General features: G+C 41.4%; 1 protein-coding gene and 1 long non-coding RNA gene across 8 annotated transcripts in view; both read right to left on the bottom strand.

Annotated features, from left to right (window-relative positions):
• LOC146404833 (uncharacterized) overlaps positions 1-16,128 on the bottom strand; it is a 1,439,763-nt gene that overhangs the window by 1,273,028 nt on the left and 150,607 nt on the right. The gene's annotated exons all lie outside the window — the stretch shown is intronic.
• Positions 1-16,128, bottom strand: part of SRBD1 (S1 RNA binding domain 1) — a 226,402-nt gene that overhangs the window by 206,529 nt on the left and 3,745 nt on the right. For all 7 annotated transcript variants that reach the window (XR_014842007.1, XM_021087562.2, XM_021087563.2 and 4 more), the window contains exons 2-4: positions 13,428-13,507; positions 12,467-12,644; positions 6,075-6,461 (exon numbers count right to left, since the gene is read on the bottom strand). Coding sequence is in view for 6 of the 7 variants with exons in the window: in XM_021087562.2 (XP_020943221.2) it covers positions 6,075-6,461; positions 12,467-12,644; positions 13,428-13,507 (645 nt within the window). In the remaining variant the exon portion in view is untranslated. The remainder of the gene's footprint in view (positions 1-6,074; positions 6,462-12,466; positions 12,645-13,427; positions 13,508-16,128) is intronic.

The raw sequence follows: 16,128 nt of genomic DNA, 5'->3' as shown, positions 1-16,128 counted from the left end.
TGAGATCTGGGGACTAAGGCAATGGTTCCCAACACGTGGTTCCCAAACCAGCAGTGTAAGCATCATCAGGGAACTTGTTAAAAACACAAATTCTTGAGCCCTACCCAAGATCAACTGAATCAGAAACTCTAGGGTATGGCCCATCAATCTGCGTTTTAGAAAAATGAGGCTGGAGTTCCCATTGTGGCGCAGTAGTTAATGAATCCGACTAGGAACCATGAGGTTGCGGGTTCAATCCCTGGTCTTGCTCAGTAGGTTAAGGATCCGGCGTTGCCGTGAGCTGTGGTGTAGGTCGCAGACTCAGCTCGGATCTGGCGTTGCCGTGGCTCTGGCGTAGGCTGGTGGCTATAGGTCCGATTCGACCCCTAGCCTGGGAACCTCCATATGCCGTGGGAAGCGGCCCTAGAAAAGGCAAAAAAAAAGACAAAAAAAAAAAAAAAGAGAGAAAAGAAAAATGAGGCAAACAACAAAGAAATAACTAAGAGTTAAAAGTAGAGAGCAAACCTTAGGGATGAATAGAGGTAAGGCAGGCAACTATCATAGTTTTTGCTTTTAAGCTATCACCGCTTATTACTTTAATAACTTTTATAGTTAACTGGTGGATAGGAATCAGGGTAAAGTAAAAAGAAAGACAGTCTCGGTATCTCGGTATTTTTTCACCTCTAAGACTCAGAGAGGCACTCTTTGTGACTGTCATCATTTTAAGCTAATATTTGCATAAGGCTTATCATGTTCTACACACTTTTACATATTCAATACTAACTCATTTAAAAGAGATAAATACTATTATTATTCCCATTTTACAGATATAAAAGCTGAGGCCCAAAGAAGTTAAGCAAATTGCCCAAAGTTCCACAAACTACATTACCTTTAAAAAAATTGGGGAGTTCCCATTGTGGCACAGTGGTTAACGAATCCAACTAGAAACCATGAGGTGGCAGGTTCGATCCCTGGCCTTGCTCAGTAGGTTAAGGATCCAGCATCGTTGTGAGCTATGGTGTAGGTCGCAGATGCAGCTCGGACCCCGAGTTGCTGTGGCTGTGGCGTAGGCTGGCGGCTACAGCTCCGATTAGACCCCCAGCCTGGGAATCTCTATATGCCACAGGAGCGGTCCTAGAAAAGGCAAAAAGACAAAAAAAAAAAAAAAAAAAAAATTGATTTGTGGGAGCTCCCACTGTGATGTAGCTGAAACGAATCTGACTAATATCCATGAGAATGCAGCTTCAATCTTTGGCCTTGCTCAGTGGGTTAAGGATCTGGCATTGCCATTAACTGTGGTGTAGGTTGCAGACTCAGCTGGATCCCGTGTTGCTCTGGCTGTGGTGTAGGCTGGCAGCTGCAGCTCCAATTCAACCCCTAGCCTGGGAACTTCCATATGCCATGCATGTGGCCCTAAAAATAAAATAAATAAATAAATAAAATTGATTCGTGTGCAAAGCAAGATGATTTTTTTCAGGCAAAAATACAAATACAAGCAAAAAAAAAAAAAAAATCGGGGTCCTGTCGTGGCGCAGAGAAAACGAATCCAACTAGGAACCATGAGGTTGCAGGTTCAATCCCTGGCCTTGCTCAGTGGTTTAAGGATTCAGCATTGTCATGAGCTGCGGTGTGGATTGCAGACATGGCTCAGATCTGGTGTTTCGGCAGCTGTGGCGCAGGCCGGCAGCTGTAGCTTCGATTAGACCCTTAGCCTGGGAACCTCCATATGCTGCAACTGTGGCCCTAAAAAGCAAAACAAAACAAAACAAATTAATCAAATTCCCTCACTTCTCTTCCTGAATCCCACTGCAAATAAGACATGGTGCCTTCATACCACTCTCTGGTGTCTTAAACCTCCAACAAAATGGCCTTCTCCACAAGTGGCCTGAGAATTTACTCCTCAAAATCTATATTCTCAAAATGGGAATATAGGAACGGAAGTTCCTATTGTGTTTCAGCCAGTTAAGAACCCGACTAGTATCCAGGAGGATGCAGGTTCAATTCCTGATCTTGCTCAGTGTGTTAAGCATCTGGCGTTGCTGCAAACTGCAGTGTAGGTCACAGATGTAGCTCAGATTCCGCATTGCTGTGGCTGTGGTGTAGGCTGGTGCCTATAATTCTGATTTGACCCCTCGTCTGGGAATCTCCATAAGCCATGGGTACAGCACTAAAATTGACAAAGGAAGAAAGGAAGGAAAACTGGAGTTCCCTGGTGGCTCAGTGGATTAAGGATCCATCATTGTCACTGCTGTGACTCAGGTCACTATTGTGGAATGGTTCAATCCCTGGCCCAGGAGCTTTCACATGCTGCAGGCAAGCAAAAAAGACAAAAGAAGAAAACTTTTGGGTATCAACAACTAAACTACCCCTTAATCATCTGAGAAACATCTGCATTTTAAAAGAACTAATATCTAAATTAAATGACACTTGAATGAGTAGAATTGAGAGATAATTTTTTTCCTTTTTTTTTTTAGGGCTGCACCTGTGGCATATGGAAGTTCCCATGCTAGGGGCTGAATCGGAGCTGCAGCTGGCAACCTATGCCACAGCCACAGGAATGCCAGATGCTGTGACCTATGCCGCAACTTGCGGCAATGCCTGATCTTTAACTTACTGTGTGAGGCCAGGGATCAATCCCGCATCCTCAGAGACAGCACTGGGTTCTAAACCCACTGAGCCACAATGGAAACTCCCAAGAGAATTTTTTTTGTCTTTTTTTTGTATTTTTAGGGCCATGCCCACGGCATATGGAGGTTCCCAGGCTAGGGGTCAAATCAGAGCTGTAGCTGCTGGCCTACATCACAGCTCACAGCAATGCTGGATCCTTAACCCACTGAGCAAGGCCAGAGATTGAGCCTGCAACCTCATGGTTCCTAGTTGGGTTCATTAACCACTGAGCCACGACAGGAATTCCCCAAGAGAATTTTTTATTCAAAATGAAACCAGCAACTGGACATCTCCTTGCCAAAAAGCTTTTTATTACTGTTGTTCTCTTTACCCTTACCTATTTGTTTTATTATATCAGTTATTTTTTCACACATGTAAGTTTCCTTAAAGAATGCTCAGCAAAAGGGACAGCTTTAGCAACCACTTATCCCAATTCATAACCGAGAAGTGCCACATTCTGAGAACAAGCTTGTTTGAGTTGTCAAAAAAATGTGCAATATCCCTTCCCTCAGGACAAATAAAAGGACCCCATTGTGAGCCACATGGGACCTGAGAGCCAACCAGCAAGATTACATGATTGGAATTGAAAGGAAAGACAGCACACTCATATTACCTAAATAATATAGCTAAAGGCCACAAAATAATTCCAGGACCTTAAAATTAGATACTTGCTGGGAGTTCCTATTGTGGCACAGTGGAAACATATCTGACTAGGAACCATGAGGTTGCAGGTTTGATCCATGGCCTTACTCAGTGGGTGAGGATCCGGTGTTGCTGTGAGCTGTGGTGTAGGTGGCAGACGAGGCTCAGATCTGGAGTTGCTGTGGCTGTGGCGTAGGCCAGCAGCTGTAGCTCCAACTGGACTCAGCCTGGGAACCTCCATATGCTAAGGATGTGGCCCTAAAAAGCAGAAAAAAAGAAAAATGAGATACTTGCTTCTATTTGATATTCCAACAACAAAAGCATGGACACTGCTGCTACTGATTTATGAACAAAGCTTTTACTCCTGGCTGCTCTCTGCCACTCACCCTCTGGCAGTTGGGGACCTATTCTCACCATACACATGCTAAAACTAAGGACAGATGACTAGAGGGCTGTCATCTTCCACCCTCAGTAAAGAAGCAGGGAAACCTGGACTGCAGAGAGAAAATAACAACTCAGGCACACAGAGGAGGAGCAAAAATGGGAGATCATGAAAACCTGAGACCCCTGAAAACTGAGAAAGTGCTGCCTCAAGTCCACGGTTATCCAATCTCTGCTTCAAGGCCTTTAGGAGACACGACCACACTTTGCATTCTCTGAAAGACCCTTGTGTCCTTTATAATAAATTCTGCTTAAGCTGATAGAAGCAGTCTTCTATTACTTGTACCTAAGAGACAACAGGCAAAGGCAGGGTCATTTTCATCTCTTTCTCTGTTATACAGATTAGCAGACAGAAGTGTGAAGCAAAGTTTCATCAAATAAGCAGCCCTTGACTTTGTTTTGAAAACCTTATTACCACGGTTCAAAAGACGTCATGGGCTTTCAAAGCTTTCTCCCTCCCTCCCACTCACTGTCAACTACTGGAGGTGGATCTGTGACAAAAGCAGACAGAAGCTGAAACATAAAGGAGAAGAGAAGGGAAGTGGGATAGGTTCACCTGCCCCTGTAGGTCTGGATTGGAACCAAGGAGTCCAGCTTCAGCGTGAACCTGAAGCAGGCTGTCCATGAACCAGCCTTTTAAAACATTTCCTTGTAGACCTAAATGAAGAAAGAAAAAGAGGAGTTCCCACCATGGCTCAGTGGTTAACAAATCTGACTGGGAACCACAAGGTTGCGGATTCGATCCTTGGCCTCACTCAGTGGGTCAGGGATCTGGTGTTGCCGACAGCTGTGGTGTGGGTCGCAGATGCGGCTTGGATTCTGCATTGCTGTGGCTGTGGCGTAGGCTGGCAGCAACAGCTCCAATTAGACCCCTAGCCTGGGAACCTCCATATGCCATGGGTGCAGCCCTAGAAAAGACAAAAGAGAAAGAAAGAAAGAAAGAAAGAAAGAAGGAAGGAAGGAAGGAAAGAAGGAAAGAAAGAAAGAAGGAAAGAGAAAGAAAGACAGAAAGAAAGAGAAAGAAAAGAAAGAAAGAGAAAGAAAAGAAAGAAAAGAAAGAAAAGAAAGAAAGAAAGAAAGAAAGAAAGAAAGGGAAGGTATAGAAAGAAGCCTAACAATACTGCGCTTCTCTAAGAAACTTTGGACTGTTCAGGAACAAGAATGAAAAGAAAGCTATAAGGGAACATTCTATTCCTTAATGAGTAAAAGAGAAGAAAAAGCGTAATTAAAAATTACTGGCAATGTTCAACTAACAGGGAACAGAAAAGGCAGCATGGGTAAAAAGAAGCTCCTCTGAAGAAAAAGTAACACAGAGACGGTTCCAGACTGAGAATGAGTATTACCCAGCAGAGGGACTAGGCTCTAGAGCAGTAATTCACAGCAGAGGAAGGAGTACACATCAGGATCACCACGGGACAGACTACAAGGAGTGAGGGTACTGCTATCCACCGTGAGGGGTGCTGCTATGATTAAGTCTGAAACATTCCCAGTGTGTGCTGGGGCAGACAAAAGGTTGAGAATCACCACTGAAGAGGCACTATTCCTGTCTTCTCTACCATCCCCAGAGCCAGCCAAAGAAACCGGGAGAAATCTGATGCCAGTAAGAGAGATAATTATGGCAGCCTAAGTTGGAATTTGGATAGAATTTTCCTTTAAGAAATTACTAGACCTTGTTCATAGTCTATTATAACATTATACTAAGAGTTAACTAGATGTACTAATGGCCAATGGCCTAATCACCTGCACTGCTTTTATGGGGACACACAGTCCAAGGGAAAAGTAAAAACTTAACAAGGAAATTAGAAGGGCCCGATGTGTTGGTGCAATCTGTCCATACAGTCATGCAGAGAGCTACCTTCCGAGGCCACAGCTTTTAGCTGAAGAACTGATGAGCATAAGCTGTCGTACCAAAAAATGTACCCAGGGAGTTCCCGTCATGGCGCAGTGGTTAACGAATCTGACTAGGCACCATGAGGTTGTGGGTTCGATCTCTGGCCTTGCTCAGTGGGTTAAGGATCCGGTGTTGCCGTGAGCTGTGGTGTAGGTTGCAGACATGGCTCAGATCCTGCGTTGCTGTGGCTCTGGCGTAGGCCAGCGGCTACAGCTCCAATTCGACCCCTAGTCTGGGAACCTCCATATGCTGCGGGAGCGACCCAAGAAATGGCAAAAAGACCAAAAAAAAAAAAAAAAAAATGTACCCAGGACAAGAACCAGTGGCCAAAGCCTCCAGAAACCATTGGCAAAAGTGAAAAGGGAACCAAAAACTCCCAGCCCTTCCCAAGCCCATCCCAGTTAGAAAGAAAGGAATCAAAGGAACTGAAGTGACAGAAAGAGGCCTTGCATACCTGGACTATGTCCCAGTTCATTTCCACCTCCTCCTTAATGCTGCTGGCATTTGCCGGAAACCTGACAGGCTGCCCCTGAGGACACGTTTCTGTCTTCACTTTCTTCAAAGGGGGCTGGCCGCAGGTAACGTCATCTTCCTTCTCCTCCTTTTTGGACCCGCCTTCCCACGTGGTGCTTGTGGATGGTGTCTCTGTGCTGTTACTCCCACTCTCTAAGCTGCTGGCTTTGCTGATGTCTTTATCAGCTTTCAGCTTTTTGGTCCTCCTAGCTGAAGGTGACTGAGTTGAATTTTTCCGTTTCATCCGTGCTGTTTTCAGAGCCTGCACAGTATCCAATTTATTTTTTCTGTCCTCCATGTCAACATCAGCAATAGCCACGGAGCTATTCTATTAAACCACAAAGAGAGTACATGAGAATTAGAAGATAAAAACCAATGGCCCTGGAATATCATTCGGCAACGAAAAGTCACGAGTTATTTACACACACAATAATTTGGAAGAATCTCAAAGAAATTAAGTTGAGTAGAGGGGAAGAGTCAATCAAAAGTTACATACTCTATGATTATATTTATATAACATTCCTAAAAAAATTAGTGGTTACTAGGGGGGTCAGAGATGGGGATGGGGGTTGGGAGGGAGGTGGGTATGGCTATAAAAGGGTAATACTAGGTACCCTTGTAGTGATGGAACTATTCTGTGCGGTGGATACACAGACCTACATATATGGTAGAATTGCATAAAACTAAATATACACATACACACATACAAATGAATACAAATAAAACTGTGGAGAAATCGAAATAAGATCAATGGATTTTATCAATGTCAACATCCTGGTTGTGATACTTAACTACAGCTTTGCAAGATGGTAACATAGTGGGAGATTGGATAAAGGGTACATGAGATCCTGCATTATTTTTTACAACTGCATGTGAATCTACAACCATCTAGAAATGAAAGGCATATTTTTTTTTTTAAATGAGTAAAGGATTCGGTTATACCTGGCAGAAAAACTAAGATTTAAAACTTGCAATCAAAAGCTAACCCTTTAAGGAGTTCCCCCGTGTCTCAGCATGTTAGGATATGGCATTATCACTGCTGTGGCTCTGGTTATAGTTGTGGTGTGGGTTTGATCCTTGGCCCAAAGAACTTCTGCAACCCTTTAAGGAGAGAAGAGTAACAGGCTTCAGCTGAGTTTTGTGAAGTTTTCTGCCACCAGTTTATGCAGAAAGACAAGAAAACATGGCAGGACAGCAGGGCAGTACCAGGCATTGCTCCTTCATAGGAGTCTGCATGGCAGTAAGCACAGATGTCCAGGGGTTATTCTCTGCACCACCTGTCCCTTCCCCAAGGTGACAGCTCAGGTGTGAAGCAACAGCATCTGGCACTCATTTTGAGACCAGAACGGTAAATAAGATACAGACCCTGCCTGCCCCATGGAGTTCACAATTTTGCAAGGTAGTCTGTTTTTAATTTCTTAAGTGAAGCAGGTGTCACAAACTCAAACAAAAGAACTGCTCCCCAACTAAATTTCAGTCAGTATTCAATTTTCTCTCCTATCGGATATTTTTTCGGAATTAGTGACCACTGAAAATACTGGAAACTATAATAGTACCACCTGTCCCAACCTAATGCCCACCCATCACCAGCTAACCTGGAGACGATATACACTAAATAGCTTTCTCATCATTAATTTTTTTTTTTCCTTTTTAGGGCTATACCCTCAGCATACAGAAGTTCCCAGGCAAGGGGTCGACTGGAACTGCAGCTGCCACAGCCACAGCAACACCTGATCTGAGCCGTGTCTGTGACCTACACTGCAGCTCATGGCAACACCAGAGCCTTAACCCACTGAACTAGGCCAGGGATTGAACCTGCATCCTCATAGATACTAGTCAGATTCATTACTGCTGAGCCACAATGGGAACTCCTACATTTTTAATTGGTGCATAATGGGAAAGAACAGAGATATAAAAATAGAATGCCCATCTAAGTCCATAAGAGTAATAATAACCTGATCAAATTTAACTGACTTAACTAAAGAAAGCATGTGTCAATTGTACAGAGTGATCAGCCCTAAAGAAACAGAAAAAGGAAGACTATACAAAGCAAATTATGATCGGCATTCTAAGTAACACACAGAATAGGAAAGCTTAGTAAACAGATTCTGAGTAATCTGGTCTCAATGGTAAGAAAGCCCTCTTGTGAGAAGGATACATCAGACTACCTTAGACTCGTGCAGTTAAAACATTCAGTTCTCATTGTGACCTGCATAGCGCCTCCACCACAGTAGGCCTTCAATAAACCCAAATGAATAGATTTATCTAATTCTCCTACTCTAAGCTCCGGCTCATCAAGTAAATTTCTGATTATTATTTCATTCCCTACTTACCTCAGCCTCCGACAAGAGACAGTGCTAGTCATAAGAATTTAACTCCTTATGATGGTGACATCAAACCATTCATTATTAAATCAGCACTCTGGTTTTATGCATCACTCTAATGAGCATGGCTGATGTAAAAACACCCCTGCGGCATATCGGTTCCTGAAATGCTGACAAATTCATGTTCCTGACTTAGAAACCCAGTTCTATCGCTTACTATGTGTGATCCATGAGCAAGTCACTGAACATTTCCCGCCTTGGTTTTCTCCTCCATACAGCCAAGATAATTACAGCACCTGCCTCAAGGGCTTGCTGTGAAAATTAAGATCACACAAGCAAAGTTGAGCATGTTGCCTAGCTAATGGTAAGCAATCAAATATCTGCTAATACCACCATCGTTACCACAGCCACCACACCTAAACCACCTCCCAGGAGAGGGAAAAGGAAGTAGATGAAGACATAAAGAAAAAGTACAATAACTAAAGGTAGGTAGTTTACAGTAAGAGGAAAACAAGAAAAGCCAAAATCATAAATTAGACACTTCAAAGTATCTTCTCTGGAGTCTTCAGACAAAATTGATCTAGTGTTTCTCAGAGTTGCTCTCAGACCCCTAAGACCCTTTCAGGGGCCTGCAAGGTCACCATATTCATAATAATGCAAGAGCAATGGTAGTAAAAACCAAGACAGTAGCACCATGCAACTGCTGTCCCCTTCACTGATACACACTTGCAATAAAACAAGGTCAATTTCACTTAAGAATGAAGCAGTAAAAGTTTTTAATTTTTTAAATTCCAATACTTGAGAACATACTTTTTTCATATTCTGTCCTGAAATGTACATAATGCCCAAACGTACACATCAAGCACTTCTGCTGCAGGCACAGCATACAGACATTCCATGGTTGTCTCGAGGTAAATCAGTGAACCAGCATTTTCCGTATAACACAGAACATGGATTTTAACTTAATACAGTATGGTTATAGAGTCAGCAATGAAATAAACCTTTTAGAAATTACCACTTACTGAGTTTTGGTATAGTAGTAAATAATTCTGAAAAGCCTATTAAAACACCCCTCCCTTTTCCAAATGCAGAACTATGTGAAGACTGGGATTTCTTTTTCATTTCAATTATCTTCTAGGAAATCAGACATTAAAGACATTTGCAAAAATGCATAATAATATCACTCTTCTAATTTTTTGCTGCTGTTTGGGAAAAAATATATACTTATTTTTCATTAAAATGTGTTAATTGCATTAACATGTAATAGGTTTACATTATTTTAGAACTGATTGATATTTTCTCATTTTTAATTTCTAATACAGTAAATATCTACAGATAAAACCCACATAAGCAAAAGTTCCTTGGGGTCCTTACTGAGTGTAAAGGAGTCCAAAGACCAAAAATTTTGATAAGAGTGAAACACATTTAGATCAAAACACACATCAAAAACATATGGAAATCTCCTTTTTTTTTTTTTTTTTTTTTTGTCTTTTTGCCTTTTCCACGGCCGCTTCCCGTGGCATATGGAGGTTCCAGGCTAGGGGTCCAATCGGAGCTGTAGCCACCGGCCTACGCCAGAGCCACAGCAACGCGGGATCTGAGCCGCATCTACAACCTACACCACACCTCACAGCAATGCCCGCCGGATCCTTAACCCACTGAGCAAGTCCAGGAATCAAACCTACAACCTCATTGTTCCTGGTTGGATTCAGTAACCACTGAGCCACGACAGGAACTCCTGGAAATCTCCATTTTTAAAGCCTGTAAAATTCTATAGCCATTCTCAGTGACATACTCAAGTTTAATAAGCCATGACAATATTTTTCCTCCTTATATTTATTATGAGTCTCTGACACACTGCATAATCACAGTTCATTTTCTTTCTTTCACCTTTATAGGTTTTTTTAATGATGTTGACTCTCCAAAAGTTTATACACAGCCTATGACTAAACTCAGGACTCCAGGAAGAACCCGACCATTCCTTTGTTTTTTGCTATCTCTGAAAGTTGTAAACTGCCTATATCAAAAAAGCGGCCCATTGTATCTTTACCAGTCTAATCAGTTAGCATACCTTGGCCTTGACCTTGCCTTGCGTTGTATTGTGTGAGCTTGATTGGTAACTGAGGACGGATATGGAGTTAATGGAAGGTTTCTTAAAAAGTAGATGTAAAAAGGAGTTCCTGTCTTGGCGCAGTGTTTAACGAATCCAACTAGGAACCATGAGGTTTCGGGTTCGATCCCTGGCCTTGCTCAGTGGGTTAAGGATACCGCGTTGCTGTGGCTCTGGCATAGGCCGGTTGCTACAGCTCTGATTAAACCCCTAGCCTGGGAATCTCCATATGCTGTGGGAACAGCCTAGAAAAGGCAAAAAGACAAAAAAAAAAAAAAAAAAAAAGTAGATGTAAAAGAACATTTTATATTCCGTAGCAACTGAGGAAGAAAAGTTGACAAAAGAAAGTAGATGACTGAGGGGACAGAGACCTTGTGTGACAGTGGATGACATCTTAAGCCCAAGGGGTGAACCACTACTTGGTAGGAGGAATGACATTTCCTCCATGGAAATAGGACAAAAGGTGAACACAAATATAGATAGCTTGGTCATGAGAAAATGAGAAACTTCATATATTCTCAAATAAATAAAAGGCAATGCCATCAGCTGAGTGAGAGAAAAGAATTTAGAACATTTAAGAAAAGAGAAGAAAGGAAGAAAAACAAAACTGCTGGAGAAAAGTAATGAGTCTGCCAAAAGTATTTTTCATGCAACTTTGAGGTCTGAGATTATGAAGCTAAAGGAAAATTAGGTCATTGGTGAGATTGTTTCTAGCAGTAGTCAGCTGCTCAGTGCAGGCATGAGCGGCTATGGCTCACCCAGCCCTGGGGCCTATTCAGCCAGGTAGGATGAAGGAAAGAAGTGCAAAATGGTGAGACTATTTAATAAAAAGTGATTATGTAATCTAGGCTAGACTAGGAAAAGAAAAGGGCTTATGGACAGTGACAGAGCCCTGGAGGCAAAGGATTAGGGAGTGGATCACCCTGGCTGTATTTAAAAATCACCTGAGGAGCTTTAAGAAAATAATACCACTGGTGCCAAGGTCCACTCCCAGAATTCTTTCCAGATTTAACTGGTCTGGAAAAGAAGCAAGGCACTGGCATTTTCTTTCAAGTTTCCCAGGCTGAGAACCACGGATGACAAGTTTGCAAAACTAGCAGTGAAAGCATGTGGGAAAGGGAGCTGGAAGACTAGGAAATGGGGAGGTGATGGGGAATAGGAAAAGTGAGATGCGTGAAAAAGAAATCTAAACAGTAGCAGTTTCTAGTCATAAGATTCAGGTTGAGATCATGAGAAGGGTGGTGCAGAGAAGAAAAAAAGTCACTGGAGGTGAGGAGATTAAAGAGCCAGGAACAGAGGGTATTAGAAGGCTCATCCACATGGAGGGGGAAATCACTGAGAATAATGACAAGATAGCAAAGAGGAAGATATGAAGCAGGAGCTAAAGTCTTCGGTGAATGAAGTGGCCAGTGGGTTGGCAAATTACAGCAACATGGAGAGGAAGAGACAAAGAAACGAATTTTGTCTACAATGTTTGCTAGTAACAGCTTTTAAAATTATTAGGAGGCTACCAATTCTAGCTCTACCTAAAATAGGGTTTTCAATTATTGTGTTCAGTACACCAGAGCAAGAGGTCAAACCAATGAAATGAAATCTTCTAACAAGCTCCATGTGCTTTGACTCAGCTAGAAAACATGTGGAATGTCTCTTAGGTGACAGACCTTCCATTTGAAATCTCTTTTTTCCTTTAAAAAAAATATACATAGGAGTTCCCTTGTGGTGCAGAGGGTGAAGGATCCAGCCTTGACAGTGCAGTGGCTCAGGTTGCTGCTGTGTCGCCAGTTTGATCCCTGGCCCAAGAAATTCCCATATGCCACAGGGCATGGCCAAAAAAAAAAATATAGCATCACCAGTTAGGACAGCCTTTCAGTGTTTGCTCTATCCAGCTAAGGCACCTACCAGTTCCTCCTTGACAGCCACATCTTCTACGCCATCTCTGCTCTGCAGGGGAGTCTTCTTCACCCGCGGTGCCCTCTTTGGTTTGGATTCCTTGGAAACAGGTGGCTTGCGGCTTCTGGGGACTTTCTTTTGGGGTTCCCAGGCACTATCCTCCTTGTCATCTTCAGAGGCAGATGATCTAGGAGTAAAATGACAGAAAAATTTCTAGGAAAAATGAAGCTGAATGTTAAGGTAAAAAAGAGACATATGCTTCTTGAAAAAATAAGTTAGAAGGCATTTCATATAAAATGGGCTGATGTGAGCACAGATTATGAACAGACATTGCTAAAAATTGAAACAAGAGTCAACCAGAAATATCCTCCAATATACGATAAATCACTCTCCTCTCACCTAACCAATACAAACATACATACACTCAAGACACAGGAAATTATTTATTACCTTAAGTAATAAATGGCTTATTAACACCAGAGTCATAGTGAGGTTTCCCATTTTTAAGCAATGTCTATAAACATTTTTGATTGTCAAAACTGGGGTGGGGAGGGGATGCTATTGGCAACTAATGGGTAGAGACAAGAGATGTTACTTACTAAACATCCTACAATGCAAAGGACAATCCCCATAGCGAAGAATTATCTGTTCAATAGTGCTAAGTTGAGAAACTGTGCTCCAAAGCAATATTAAAAACTCTCCTGCAACCATGGATCTTACATTCTTTTTTTTTTAGGATGTTATATTCTAGTGTAAATGCTATATATTTAGTTGGTCACTTTCTTCTTGTTCAACAGTTTATCACCAACATTTAAACAAAGCCTAGGACACAGCATGAGTTCAATAAATATTTGTTGCATGAATGAATAAGACAAAACCTTCTTAAATTCAAAATGACTTAAGAAGTTAGTGACAGAATGCATTTCCTTAAAATACATTCTCCCACCCCATAGAAAACCAATGTGCTTACAGCTCAGAGAGGGAAGAGAATTCATCTTTAGATACCACAGTCTGGACCTTTACTTTTGCTCTCCTTGGCAATGATGACATCTGGAAGAAGAAATAAAACGTGAAATCAGCATGTTTTGTTTCACTTGAATAACTGATCACTTACTTTGTCTACAAAATGATGTGCCATTCAAAACTAACACTCCAAAAGCTCTGCTACAAGAAAATGCCATAAGAAAAAAAAAGTCAACCATTCACAAGCCTAAACATTGGTTTCTCCTTCTGTGACTGCCAATTACAAGGGCAGCTAACAGCCTTCCAATGGTTTCAAAAGCCTGATGAGTGTGGGCCATCAATAAATTCTCAAAGGCTGGGAATTCTTCATTTTTTTAGAAACATGTGCTTGTGTATACTGCACATATTATTTGATAATTTACCAATTATAAAGTCCTTTATTAAACTACACCTCAAAGACAAGAAATATTTTCCCTCTTCTTTATCTTCTTGCAGTAGTAGAGGTCCATCTACAAAGTTGACAGTCAAATAAATTATGATGATTGACTGAATCGATAGCCAGATTATTCCTAAATAAGATAATCTGGTCCCTTATAATAAAAGATCACAATATTTAAATAAAATAATTAATCACAAAGTCCACTAGAAAGTATTTCCCAAAGTCAAAGATCCAGCTCTCAAAAAGACTGAGACAAATAACCAAAGATATCATATAATATAGGAAGTAAACAAATTTACTTTCGTGGATAAATTGTATTACCTTTACAAGAATGTAGGTCAAACCATAAAAACTACCTTAGACTCTGACATGCTTGCAAACTTTTAAACAAGTCCTAACCCAGTCATATGTTATAATGCCTCTGGTTGTAACTTGCACTTAGAGAAGAAAGGAACAACTCACAGAAATACCAAAGGGGCTGTCACAAAAGGGAGCATATCTTCCCGAGGGCTATAGCTCAATTCAGAACTACTGGACAGGAGAGCACCCAAAGGGGACCAGGAGAACAAAAGGAAAACATCTCCAGAGGTAGACAGGCTATTCTTCCATCTTTTCCGCCACTCCCTTTTTGTAATTTTATGCTTATGCAGGTCATCATTGCTCAAATAAGTGCTTCTAGATACTGATCATAAAGGAATGGATAACTTGTGATTTTTGTGTTGGTATTTTACCACAATAAAACAAGAACAAAGACAGAGGAAGTCAGCATATGATGGAGTGGCATTTTAAACCAGGGCAGAAATGGATTATTCAGTAAGTGTTAAGACAACCAGCTATCCCCCTGGAGGAAAACAAGTGTTTAATTCTTGCCATCACACTATGAACTAAAATATATTCCACACTGACTAATGACTTAAATGTACGAGATAAAACTAAAATACTACAAAAAAAAAAAGGTTATTTTCATAATTTTGAGTGGAGGTGGGAGAGGAAAGTTTTCTGAGGCATGAATCAGAATTCCAAAAGCCAAAAAGATTAGCAGACTTTACTATATAAAAATTAAAGTCCCAAGTCAGTAATGGGATCATTTCAGAACCAAACCAATTTACTCTACAGTACCCTCAAAAAAAAAAAAAAAAAAAAAATCACAGGGCACAGCAAGTGACACCTTGGAACTAACGGTAAAGGGAGACAGGGCTAGGTGTTAAGCTGTCTGAGGCAAAGGAATACCTCTAGATGCCCTACTCTGCCTCATGCTATTAACAACTGTCCCAGGAAAAAGTCTGGAGGTTTCTCTGCAGAGAGTAAAACAGTCTCTAGACTAGAGGACACCAAATACAGCTGTGGACATGGGACCCATAAGATTGAAAGCTGAACAGAGATTCCCAGTCTCCTTCACCCACTAGGCTCCCCAAAAAGCTGCCAATCAGATGCTTACTCTCCAACAAGGAAAATGAGAAGGCTTTTCCTTGAAGAATCTGACCAGCGCAAGAATAAAAAGCTGAAGGTGCTAAGCACTCCAACAAACAGCCCAAACAGATCATCCACTCCTACCACCCCTTTCTACAATATATACCTGATATCAGAACACTCCCACATAGGCCATCATGCATCAGTTCTAACTTCACACCTCAGCCTTAACAGAAATGTTTTAAATAGGGATAAACAAATCCTTGGCAGGCTCATAAAATTTTAATTAACCACTGAAGAAGATTTCCCTAAAACGACTATTTCCAAATGCCCCTTTATCAGGCAACTTGGAAGCAACGCTACCATCGAACAATCAGATGTGAACTTGTCCTTTGACAAGGAGGAAAAAAACATGAATCTGAAAAAGGAGGTGGGAAAGGAGAATATGCACGAACACATAGGCCAATTTCAGGCAGATCAGTTTAGAAAGAGTATAGACAGAAGCTAAGGACCTAGAAATTCTTTCTTAAAAACCGTATACTCCCAGGGATATGCATGTATCAGTTTAACCACCGATGTTCCTGGGAACTGTCCAACTCCACTCCTCCCAGGTTCCCTTATTTCCTATCATAGGATCTGCTAGATTAATGAAAATTTCTTCCATTTCCATGGTTTTAAATACCTATATCACCTACTTACTAACAAACCTAATACTTCCATCCCAGATCTTACCTCTGAGATTTAGATTTACATGACAAACTGCCTGCCTGTGAGATTTAGATTTACATGACAAACTGCCTGCCTGTGAAACTATTTAGATGCTTCATAGTTATCCAAAATTTAGCAAATCCACAATGAA

The sequence above is a fragment of the Sus scrofa genome, chromosome 3 (genome assembly GCF_054392235.1).
Source record: "Sus scrofa isolate SSC_HxYL_T2T_F1_AM1 chromosome 3, Sscrofa_HxYL_maternal_Yorkshire_Landrace_v2.0, whole genome shotgun sequence".
NCBI classification, from domain to species: domain Eukaryota; kingdom Metazoa; phylum Chordata; class Mammalia; order Artiodactyla; family Suidae; genus Sus; species Sus scrofa.
Note: the sequence above shows the minus strand (reverse complement) of the source record. Positions and strands in the feature narration are given on the sequence as shown.